The sequence below is a fragment of the Malaclemys terrapin genome, chromosome 8 (genome assembly GCF_027887155.1).
Source record: "Malaclemys terrapin pileata isolate rMalTer1 chromosome 8, rMalTer1.hap1, whole genome shotgun sequence".
Classification (NCBI taxonomy): domain Eukaryota; kingdom Metazoa; phylum Chordata; order Testudines; family Emydidae; genus Malaclemys; species Malaclemys terrapin.
The window spans coordinates 99,895,669-99,908,019 of NC_071512.1; the positions used below are offsets into that span (position 1 = coordinate 99,895,669).

General features: G+C 47.2%; 1 protein-coding gene across 5 annotated transcripts in view; it reads left to right on the forward strand.

Moving 5' to 3' along the window:
• CC2D1B (coiled-coil and C2 domain containing 1B) overlaps positions 1 to 12,351 on the forward strand; it is a 67,262-nt gene that overhangs the window by 24,501 nt on the left and 30,410 nt on the right. For all 5 annotated transcript variants that reach the window (XM_054037122.1, XM_054037125.1, XM_054037126.1 and 2 more), the window contains exons 9-12: positions 28 to 103; positions 3,448 to 3,558; positions 8,631 to 8,761; positions 10,388 to 10,460. In XM_054037122.1, coding sequence (XP_053893097.1) covers positions 28 to 103; positions 3,448 to 3,558; positions 8,631 to 8,761; positions 10,388 to 10,460 — 391 coding nt within the window. The remainder of the gene's footprint in view (positions 1 to 27; positions 104 to 3,447; positions 3,559 to 8,630; positions 8,762 to 10,387; positions 10,461 to 12,351) is intronic.

A 12,351-nucleotide genomic window follows, 5' to 3' on the forward strand; every position in this document is an offset into this window, starting at 1 on the left:
TTGGCTTTGTTTTTCTGTTTGTTTTAGAAATTTACAATGGTCTTAGAAGCACTGGACAGTGGACAGCCAGTAGATCTCCAGGATATGCCCCCAGCTCCACAAGGTAAGAGCAGAAGAATTTGTTAGATGGAGACTTCTTTTAAGCCTCTCCTGTTATCTAGTAACAAATGGGCATAGTGAACTGAAGGGCCAGCACCCATTTTAAAGTCACTCTCTTGAACCATCTGGGTTAGAAATGGGTGCTGAGAATCTCAGCTTCCCAATGGTTTAAGGCAGTGGTTTTTGGACTCCACATTGTGGACCAAAGATTCTCTTGTGGACATCTTCCCTCCAAGTTCTGATTCCACACATTCCCTACATCATCTCCAGTTCATGGCTATATGAAATAGCATTACTGGGATAAGATGGAGTCAAGATGGTGCTGAACTTGCTGTAGTGCAGTGGGTGTAGCTGCTTGATTATGCCTCCTCCATTTTGTATGTCTTTCACTCACACACCCTACACTGGGAAATAGGAATTTACATTTCTTAGAACTGAATCTCTCCTTGTTACCTCCAACCTTCTTCATCCCTTTTCTTCCCTTAAATCTGTCCAGTTCACTTTGTGGTTTGGTTCTCTCCTGTTGGATGACTTCAGTTCTGGTGTCATAATTTGTATTCACATCAAATAAAGATGCAAAGCACCATAGGGATGCAGAGAGGCTTTTGAGCAACTTTATAAAAAAAAAAAAAGAAAGAAAAAAGCCTGTAGAAATCTGAATGTTTTTGACTAGCCTACGCATAGCAGAAAACATCAATCCTTATAACACACATTTTTCCATTGTGACAGAAGCTGCTCCACAAACTAGAGTAATAGAAACATCGATTTAAGTGACAGGTTGTAAGAGTGCCTCTCCTTCTAAAACTTCTACATTCTGATTTCATCTTCATTTTTACCTCCCTCCACTCCCCCCCACCCCTCCACACACACACTTGATTTCTGACCTGATTTTAGTGGCTGATGTCTAGAAAACAGCTAAAACTAGTGATTGGTGTATAAACTATCTGCACGCTTCTGAGAATTATAGGTTCCAGTTGATAGGTGTAATTTTCTAATTCTTGTAGATTGTGAGATAGCAGCAGCTAAAATGGTTAGTGGAAGGAGAAATGAGGAGAACAAGATGCTAATCAGAATGGTGTCATTTTTAAAATCTGTCACATGACCTGACAGTTACAGATATTTGGATGGACCATGATCCATGCTTTTAGGACTAGTAGAAATTTCTGATCCTGGAACAAACATTGGTGTTAAAATATTCCAGTCCTGCAGCAGACTTAAACTGTATAAAAACTATACTCCCCCAACACTTGGCCTTTAGAATTCACTGCTGTAGGATGTTGTTGAGGCTGCTTAGTAAGATTCAGAAACATAATTGGACATAGCTTTAATTATGACAAAGTGTAGTTACACTAGCTAGGATAAAAATGTTATAAGGGGTGTAAATCCTTAGGACATAAAATGATCACTGGCTGGGGTCAGAGGAACATTTTCCCCCATAGTATAATATCATATAAGTAAATGCAACGTTTGGTGGGGTGATGGGGGAGATTACCTTTTAAAGCATCCAGTGTTGAGTGTTGTCAGTAGCTACCAGTGTGGTGCTCTGCTCTTGTTTGTTGATGATAACAGTCGGCTGAGTGCGTGTTCCCTCTGTGCTCTGCCCTAGTTCTGTGCAGATAGCTGACGCAGCAGACCCTGAGAGAACCCCCAAAGACCACAGACTCTATGAAGGAACCCGAGCCAGGTTTATTGTCAAACGAAGCACAGTAATAGTTTCCCATAGACTCTACAAGACATACTACGAATTTGTGCCCCCTGGCAATGGACCGGCTGAGTCAGTGGCAGGACTTTCCACTGCCCCCTAGGCCAGACAAAGATGCGCACTCCGGGACCTACTTTTATACAGTTACAGGACAGATTACTCATCCCAACTGACGTATTGAAGTACAGCCCCTTGGCTCATTAGGGTGCTGTCTCCTCCTTTGATCATTTTGTTTCAAACAGATCTATCCATCATGCTGTCCTTTTGATCCTGTCTTTAAGATGCACCTGCCTGTTCCTTGTTATCTCTGTGGAGTGTTCTGATGTCATCTTGGCACAAGTTCCTCTTATTAGCACTTGTGTGGATGCACCTGCTTCTAGCAACCATCTTCTGTGAGTGGGGCCTGCCTCTGGCTCACAGACCAGCTTTTGCTTAGCAATGCCTGGAAGTACTTTGGTTCAGGCTTCAGGCCTCAGACTGGGCCTCTGACACAAGAGTTTGTTTCAGGGCCTCATCTTACTACATTGAGCACTGCCAGAGCTGGAATATTTTAACAGGTGGGGGGTTTTCCTCTATCCTTCTCGGGGATTAAGACCTCAAATTGTTAGCAAATTACCAAGATTGTTCACACATTCTCTCCTATATGCCAAAAATTCCTACCTAATATATACAGTAACTCCTCACTTAACATTGTAGTTATGTTCCTGAAAAATGCGACTGTAAGCGAAACGATGTTAAGTGAATCCAATTTCCCCATACGAATTAAAGTAAATGAGGGGGTTAGGTTCCAGGGAATTTTTTTTCAACCAGACAAAAGACCACACACACAATAAGTTTTAAACAAACAATTTAATATTGGTACACAGTGGTGATGATGATTGTGAAGCTTGGTTGAGGTGGAGGAGTCAGAGGGTAGGATATTTCCCAGGGAATGCCTTACTGCTAAATGATGAACTAGCAATTGGCTGAGCCCTCAAGGGTTAACTCTCACACTCTACAAGGCAGCAGGAATGGAGGGAGGGGAGACAGCATTGCAGACAGAGACACACGCGTGTGTGAGAGAGAGATGCGCATTTCCCCTTTAAGTACACTGCCTTGTTAATTAGATCAGTTTGCTGAGACCTCAGCTGCTGCCAACAAGCTCCTTCCCTTCTGAACCCTGTCGTGTGTCCCCCCTGCTCTATGGAAGATGGGGTAAGCGGGGTGCAGGAGCGGGGGAGGGCACACCCTGACATCCCCCTCTTCCTCCCCTCCCCCCCCACAGCAAGCAGGAGTCTCGGGGAGCAGCTCCAAGGCAGAGGGCAGGAGCAGCACATGGCAGTGTGGGGAGGGACAGCTGCAATTGCTAGCCTGCTGGGCAGCTGCTGCACAGGGAACTTAGGGGAGCAGGGACTGATGGGGGAGCTAATAGGGGGGCTGCCAGTCCACCCTGGTTCCAAGCCCCCTCCAACTAGCTGCAACAGGCCGCTCGTCCTGCAAGCAATGGACAAAGCAGGTGGCTGCCAAACGACGTTAGTAGGGAGCATTGCACAACTTTAAATGAGCATGTTCCCTAATTGATCAGCAACGTAACAAAGAAACAACATTAACCGCGACGACTTTAAGTGAGGAGTTACTGTACTTGAAAATTGCCTGTTCCCTCACAGATCTTGAAAGCCTGGAAAAGAGACCGGCTCCATCAAACCGGATGGCATCTGTTCCCGTTGAAAATTCCCAGCCCCTCACAATGTTCAAACCTCAGGGCCATGAAGCCTCAGGTAGGATTTGTAAAGCAGGACTTCTCTGTATTGAGTCATATTCTTATATGATATTTGGATGCTGATCCAAGTTATACATGAATACTGGAATGGATAATGGAAGTACCTAATAAACTGTCTTTCTAATTTGAGTAGTGTCCCAATGGGTGTCCTACTGTAGGCGTACTTGCGTTAGGGTGACCATATGTCCCGATTTTATAGGAACAGTCCCGATATTTGGGGCTTTTTCTTATATAGGCTCCTATTATCCCCCCACCCTCTGTCCTGATTTTTCACACTTGCTGTCTGGTCGCCCTAACTTGTGTCCCTAAGCTGCTGATTGGAGCATTTCGGTAGCAGTATCCACTAGGCCCACACATGTGCTCTCTCTCCTCATGCTCTGCCATGAGGGTAGCCAGTGCACGTGGGCTAACCCCCCTCAGTTGCTTCTCAACCGCCCCAGCTAGAGACAGAGCTGTTAGCTGTCCATTAGTGACTATTATCTCATCCTTTTCTTTGTAGCCTAGAGCTTTATTTTTAGTAGTAGTCAGTCTAGTGTCTTTATTTTTTACCTTATCTTCTAATACATATATATTTAGATATTTTACTTTTTTTTCATTCCCACCCTTCTCACTCGGAGCTCTTCCCCCACTGGGGTATGTCTGGTTATCCAGGTTTCAAGAAGTGCCTCTCGTGCAACGAGGCTATCACCGTCGCAGACACGCACTCACGGTACATTCGTTGGCTCAGGGAAGGACATGTCCCTCAAAATTGTGCTCTCTGCCAGTATCTTAGACCTTGGTCTCGCAAGCACAGAGAGCTGAGGCAGAAGATTATATTCATGGAGGTGGCGCTCAGACTTTCTCTGGACCTGCGCCTAGAGTCTCCAGGCAGATCCAAGGGCTATGGGGTGAAGAAATCAGCTGCCAACTGCGCTTATAAGTCAAAAAAGAGAGCGGGAAATCCTCAGAGTGAGCCACGAGCTAGCTGCAAATGATCCCCAGCATGCTTGGTATCCTCAGTACCGTCAGCACTGAAATAGGCCAAGCCCAGTATCTACAGCTCAAGAAAGACTATTGCGGCAGGTAACATTGATGCACCCACAGACCCAATGGGCACGAGCACCAAGTCAATGGTACCTAAGAAGGAGGACAGGAGCAAACACTCCAAGGCACCACTGGTATGGTGATGCCCCATCGGTACAATGCTTCATCCAGTACTTGAACAGCCGGTGTGGACAATATCTTCATACCCCCTGGCACTGCTAGTGGCATTGAGCCGGTTGGCACCACCACAATTCCAGCACTCAAGAGACCTCCGTGTAATGATGTGCTAGAGTCAAGTCTCCTCTCTTCAGTACTGGGACCTCCACACACAGCCTCCGTCTGGCATGGGAGTCTTCCCTGCTGCCTTGTCATGCACTCCTGCTTTCTAGAGCAGATTCAGATAGGGAACCGGAGGAGGGAATATCTTAGTACACCTCCCAAGCCCCCTAGGGTGCCCAATACCAGCAGGGCCCCCAAGCATATCCTCAGAAGACCCCATCATCATCATCCTGGAATGGCCATCCATTGGCACCATCACTGGACTCCGTGCCACCCTCCACCCCAGTGGCCCTACTGGAACGACTGGGCTGCATACTGCCCCGTGCCTCTCAGGTTTCTAGTCCCACCCATGAGGCCCCAAGTCACGCTTCCTCAGCCACAGTGTTCAGGGCCCTGGAGCCCCCAGAAGAAGTCCTGGAGGAGTGTGAGGGTGATGCTGAGGAGGCAGTGACCCCTCATCCTCCTCCCCAGACAAGACGGTCATGCCTCCCTCACAATCCTTGCTGGATCATTTTCGCCTATTCCAGGATCTCACAAAGAGAGTGGCTGACTCTCTCCAGATACTGCTGGAGGAAGTCAAGGACACACACTACAAGCTCCGGGACATCCTCCACTGATCTTCCTCCTCAAAAGTTTCCCCCCTATCAATGAGACTCTTCTCGACCCTGCAAGAACCATGTGGCAGACCCCAGCATCAGTCACACCAACTTGCAAGAGAGCAGACAAAAAGTCCTACTAGTCCCGGTGAGAGAAGTAGAGTTCCTCTTCTTCCACCCTCTACCGTACTCCATCATGGTGGATGCTTTAATTCTCATGGCTGTCAATATCACACGAGGCCCACTCCCTACGATAGGGATTGGAAGCATCTGGACCACTTTGGAAGGAAGGTGTACTTCTCAGTCACAATTCAGTTTCGAGTTACCAACTATCAAGCCCTCATGGCGAAATACGATTCCACAAACTACTCAAAACTGAACAATTTTACTGAGCAGCTGCCTGAGTTGTATCGCAACCAATTTAAGGCCATCATTCAAGAGGGGCAGATAGAAGCAAAGACAACAATACAGTGTGCCCTCGATGCTGCCGATACTGTAGCCAGATCCATCTCCATGGCGGTGGTGATGCGGTGTGTCTCTTGGCTCCATTTGTCGGGTTTCACAAAGAAGGTGCAGTCAACCTTCAAAGATCTTCCGGGCAGCAAGCTCTTCGCGGAGAAAACCAATGCCTCCCTTCATACTCTGAGGGATTCTTTGGCCACTCCCCATTCGCTGGTCATGTGCACATTGGGACAAAAGAAGAAATTTAGTCTGCAGCCCCAACATAAACTCTTCACCTGCCAGTACCCAGCTCAATGATACTACAAGCTGCAGAGGAAGAAAATTAAATTCTCAAGACATAAACCATCTGGTCAGCAATCTTCCTCATCCCAGCCATTCATGTCCAAACACCAATTTTGATATGTTGGTCAAGATGCCAGCAGACCACTCTCTGCAACTCTTACAACAAACCATCACTACCCACCCATTTGGCTACCGTCTGGCAGCTTTCTGCAGCACCTGGGAGTACATAACATCAGACTGATGGTTTCTAGAGATCGCTATAGGTACTCTCCATTTTACCTCTTTGCCTCCTCCACAATACTTTGCCCCGTCCCTCTTCAGGGACCCTTCTCACGAGAGTTTACTACAATAAGAGGTAGACCCTCTCCTCCATTTGGGAGCCATACAACCGGTACCTCAACATCTATGAGACAGAGTTCTACTCTCAGTACTTCGTAATACCCAAGAAAAAGGGGGGCTGGAGACCTATATTAGACCTTAGAGCTATCAGCAAGTTTGTCACAGTTCAGAAATTCAAGATTGTCACTTTAGCAACAATCATTCCAGCTTTAGAATGGGGAGACTGGTTTTCGGCCCTCAATCTTCACGATGCATATTTTCACATCTCCATCCTACCCGACTCTCAGACGATTTCTCAGATTCACTCTGGGCCAAGACCACTGCCAGTACAGGGTGCTCCCCTTTGGGTTATCATCAGCCCTGAGAGTATTTTCCAAGGTTCTCTCAGTAGTGGCTGCCCACTTATGCACCAGGGATCATGGTCTACCCTTACCTAGACGATTGCCTCCTCAGAGCTTGGCCTCTCCAAGAGGCTCACCAAGTCACCGAAGCCACAGTTCGCTTGTTTACGGAGCTGGGCCTGCAGATCATTGCTCAGAAATCAACCCTCACTCCAGTGCAGCGCCTGGAGTTTATAGGGGCCAACCTTGACACACTATGGGCCAGAGCCCTCCTACCTCAGCACAGATCTCTCTCTCTCTCTCTGACTACACTCACAAAGACCATTCAAAACAGCCCACAAATATTAGCCAGACTTCCTACAACTCTTAGGGCATATGTCAGCAGGCACAGTAGTAATACCTCACACCAAACTTCACATGCAGTGACTTCAGATGTGGTTCAGCTTGGTTTACAGACCAAACAGAGACAGACTAGACAAACCCCTGTCACTACCCACCAGGGTCAAAATCTCCCTAGACGGGTGGAAAGACCCAGCCAACATTTGCAAAGGGACCCCCTTTGCCGAAAAACTCCGTCATTGCTTCTCAACACCGATGCATCGCTCATAGGGTGGGGCACACATCTAAATGACCTTACGACACAAGGAAAATGGTCACCCGCTGAGATCTCTCTCTCCATCAACCTCCTCAAGCTAAGGGGGGTCAGGAGTGCCTGTGTCTACTTCCTCCTGCTGATCAAAGGGTCACACATGAAAGTATTAATAGACAACGTTGCCTGTATGTTCTACATAAATCGACAAGGGGGAGTTGGGTCTCCCTCCCTCTGTGAGAAGCGATGAGACTGTGGAACTGGTGTATCTCCCACAACGTCACACTGTCAACAGCCTACCTCCCGGGTACACAGAACTCGATGGCAGACAGTCTGTCACAGATTCCTACATGACCACGAGTGGGAATTAGACTCATTAGTACTTCACGAGCTATTCAGGCATTGGGGGACACCGACCACAGATTTGTTCACCACTTACCTGAGCAAGAAATGTTCACGCAACCCCTTCCAGAGCAGGGATAAGACAAAAACAACAAAGAGTCTGGTGGCACCTTAAAGACTAACAGATTTATTTGGGCATAAGCTTTCGTGAGTAAAAACCTCACTTCTTCGGTTGCATCCGAAGAAGTGAGGTTTTTACTCACGAAAGCTTATGCCCAAATAAATCTGTTAGTCTTTAAGGTGCCACCAGACTCTTTGTTGTTTTTGTAGATACAGACTAACACGGCTACCCCCTGATACTTGACAACATGCAAGGGATAAGACAATACTCCCTAGGCAATACTTTCCTCCTCCCTTGAAACAGGGACTTCCTGTATATCTTCCCTCTCTTTCTCCTGCTATCGAAGGTCCTACTGAAAATAAAAAGAAAGGGAGCACTCATTCTAATCGCTCCTGTGTGGTCGAGACAGACCTGGTACCCTTACCTGTCAGAGCTTGCAACATGCCCTCCAATCTCTCTCCCACTCACTCTGCACCTCCTCTTCTAGAATAAAGAACATACCCTACATCAGTGTTTATTAACACTTAATCAGTAGTAAAACTCTGTGGTACTTTTATGTAATAAAATAGCCCTTGACAGGATTTCAGTTCTGTGTCAATGGCTCTGCAGGAGGTTGGGGAAGGCAGGGAATGGAGGCAGCTGGCACGTGTTCTGAAGTCTCAATCATGTGGCATTTCGTTGTCTATATTATTTTAGTGTCTGCTCAGCAGCCGAAAACTGTGCTGGAAGCTTTGCAGCAGAGGTTGGAGAAATACAGATCCGCAGCAGCGCAGGCCAAAGCAAGTGGGGATGATCGGAAAGGCAGGATGCATGAGAGGATAGCCAAGGTAACAGGGAAGCACAGGAAGTAGCTTGGCTTCTGGAGCTGGCCAGCAAAGCATTAAAGTATTTGAATTCATTTGTATATATTGTCCTGCCAGTTGGAATGAGCTAAAATAGTTAAGCTGCTGCCCCTTCCTGCACTCATCTCTGTATCAATGAAATGCTTTATAAACTGTTCACATATAACCCCATTGAAATTCAGTGTTTCTTCAAGGCAGAACAGTGGGGAGGATGGAGACCTTTTGTCCAAAGACACTTGTGCAAACCCCTACGTGGATATGGCGTTTTACTCCTCCATGTAGAACCTTGCTCTTTAAGTTCCCATCCAGAGAATTCCTGCCTTGTAAATTGCCTAGAGAGTGTAGTGCTGACATAACTGACTGGAGGCTGAGCGTCTGAGGAGTGGATCTTTAAAACATGATGTTTAGACTCCTCAGCCATCCCTTCTGTCTGCATAATAGACTTTAAATCCAGTGTAACCTTTTTGATGCTGTTTCTCGTGTGCCACTGCAGAAGGCAGTGGGGCTCCTATGAAGGTGGGAGCGCCAGTCCCCTAAGTGGTTTTCATGGGATGGTGTCTAATGTATATCAAGCAATTTGTACTAGGCTCAATGGGACACAGGCAGTTAATGTGTGAACCTGTTGAAATTGAGGGATGTTAAGGGTTGGGCATTCAGACACTTTGCTCCCATTTTTGTGGGCTTCAGCACAGGGACATAGACATCTAAGGGACCTCTGTTGTGGGTACAATCATTAGTGCAGAATTGGAGGCTCATTTAAAAAAAAAGGGGGGGGCTGAAAAATTGTCTCTAATTATCCAGTCCTTGGAGTTCTGAGGCTTTTTGTGGACACGCTTCTGCAGAGAAATGTCTTTTGTTCTGTGTTTTGTTTATTGGTGTAGTGTGAGGGAAAAGCTCATTGCCTAGGGCAGTTACTGTCATACCTGCCTGACCAGTAATGGAATCTCTCTGCACCCCCTGTTCCATTACTGCATAGTCAAGCCTTCCTCAGCAGAGGAGCATGGGCTGAAGGCAGAGCTGGGGATAGGGGGGAGGAGCTGAGGCTAGAGGCGGAGCTAACCTAGAGGCAGAACTGGGGATGGGGGAGGAGCTGGGGCTAGGAAATGGAGCTGGCCAGGAGACAGAGAGGGCCATTCTGAATGAGGGTGGAGCAGGGCCGCGGCTGGGGGACAGGGCCGCAGTTTGGGGGGTGGCATCAGGGGCAGAGCTGGGTGGCACTCGTTCCCCGCCCCCCCACATGGGGACTGACCTGGGCTCCCTGTGCACCCCCCTGAATGTTCAAGGTGTGCCCCATAGTTTGGGGACCACTGGCCTAGGGAGTGGAGAGGCCACTAAGAAGAAAGATGAGAGAGACACTTATTTTGTTCACTGTCTGCATTTGGGGCTTCTGCAGCCCTTCAAGGCCCATGCCGGTCCTAGCAACAAGTGCGGCAAAGATTCATGTCTGTATAGAAAACCTGCAGTGCACAAAGGACTTGGAAAGCAGCATGTGACTTTGTATCAAAGTACCTTACATTCTGCATCAATGTTTCTCCTAGTTTGAGCATGAAATGACTGCTAACTTAACAATAGCCAAGTCCAGCCTATGCCTAACCACATCTCTGATTACAGCAATACCAAGATGCCATAAGAACCCATAAAGCAGGGAGAAAAGTGAATTTTGCTGAATTACCAGTTCCCCCAGGTAAGTGTATATATGAAATACCCTATCACCAACATTTCCCTTATTTGTTAGGACCCAGAGGACTTCTGGCAGTATTGCTTCAGAAGGCCATTGAGCTCCTCCTCCTGTTTCACAGTGAGAAGACTGGCTTGGCTCTGTGACAGCATTGAAGAATACACTGCAGAACTGCTTATTACGCTTGTTAACTTTTTCACATGGTTGCATATTCTTGGCTAGTGACCTTGTTTGTAAGGAAGTGTGAACATTTGAACAGTGCTCCAGCTGGCCCTACTCAGACAAGTTGGAGAGCATGATTTAACAATAGGCAAGCGCATGAGTGGTTACTCCCTGCCCCATCCGCTAGCCCAGTTTGGGGGAGGGGAAGCACTGGGAATATTTGCTCTTTAGTTTATTTGTAGGGAGTTGTGAAATCCCTGGAGATGTTCTAGCAGGTATTTCCAGGTCTACAGTAGGCATAAGTCTATTTACACCTATTAAATATACCTTGCAACACCCTTGTGAGTAGGGCCCTACCAAATTCACTGTCCATTTTGGTCAATTTCACGGTCATAGGATTTTAAAAATAGTAAATTTCATGATTTCAGCTATTTAAACCTGAAATTTCACAGTGTTGTAATTGTCGGGATCCTGACCCGAAAGAGTTGTGGGGGGTTCATGAGGTTATTGGACGGGGTGTTGCAGTACTGCTACCCTTACTTCTGCGGTTGCTGTTTGTGGCGGTGCTGCCTTCAGAGCTGGGCAGCAGGAAAGCGGTGGCTGCTGGCCAGGAGCACAGGTTTGAAGGCAGAGCAGCTGCCAGCAGCAACGCAGAAGTAAGGATGGCCTGGTATGGTATTGCCACCCTTACTTCTGCGCTGCTGCCTGCTGAGCTGGGCCCTCAGTCAGCAGCTGCCACTGTCTGGCCATCCAGCTCTGAAGGCAGCAGCGCAGAAGTGAAGTGACATCGTATGGTATTGCCACATATGGTATTACTTCTGTTCTGCTGCTGGCGGGGCACTGCCTTCAGAGCTGGGCACCTGGCCAACAGCTGCAGTTCTGCAGCCACCCAGCTCTGAAGGCAGTGCAGAAGTAAGGGTGGCAATACCGTGACCCCCCTAAAATAACCTTGATTCCCCCCCTTCAACTCTCTTTTGGGTCAGGACCCCCAATTTGAGAAATGCTGGCCTTCCCCATGAAATCTGTATAGTATAGGGTAAAAGCACACAAAAGACCAGATTTCATGGTGGGAGACACGATTTCATCGTCCGTGATGCGTTTTTCATGGTCATCAATTTGTTAGGGCCCTACCTATGAAGAAGGTCAGTGTTGTTATTCTCCAAGGTCAGTTGGGGAAATTAAGACACACAGAGGCAAAGTGACCCAACATGGTCACGTTAAAAGTCAGTGGCAGGGCCAGGAATAGAACCCAGGACTAGCCACACTTCCTTTTTTCTGTTCTCTATACCGTAAGGAATGATCCTGCATTCATAAGGGGATGGATAAGATGGCCTGATAGGAATTCTCTGTCTCTAACTTCAGCTATTCAATATCCTCTATCCTGGTAGTTCCATATCCTGCCGTGTTCATCACTGTATCTGAACACCATGATATCACTCCTTTGATCACCATGCCCAGCTCTCTCTTTCCAGGGGATGTACTTGGCACAGCCATCTATTTTAATCCCTGTGCCAAGTTTTTTAGGTGGCTGTGATGGTTTAATGTATTTTAAAAAAACACAAACCACCACAACTTGTAAAACATGGCCTGTTTCCTGTGAAATGTCAATGCCTTTAAGAGAAAACTGCTATATGTATAAACCAGTGGGTTCCTAAACTTCTTCACACATCTTGGCTATGTAATTATTTTCCAAACCAGGCTTTTAAGGGCATATGTGACTTACATGAACACCCAC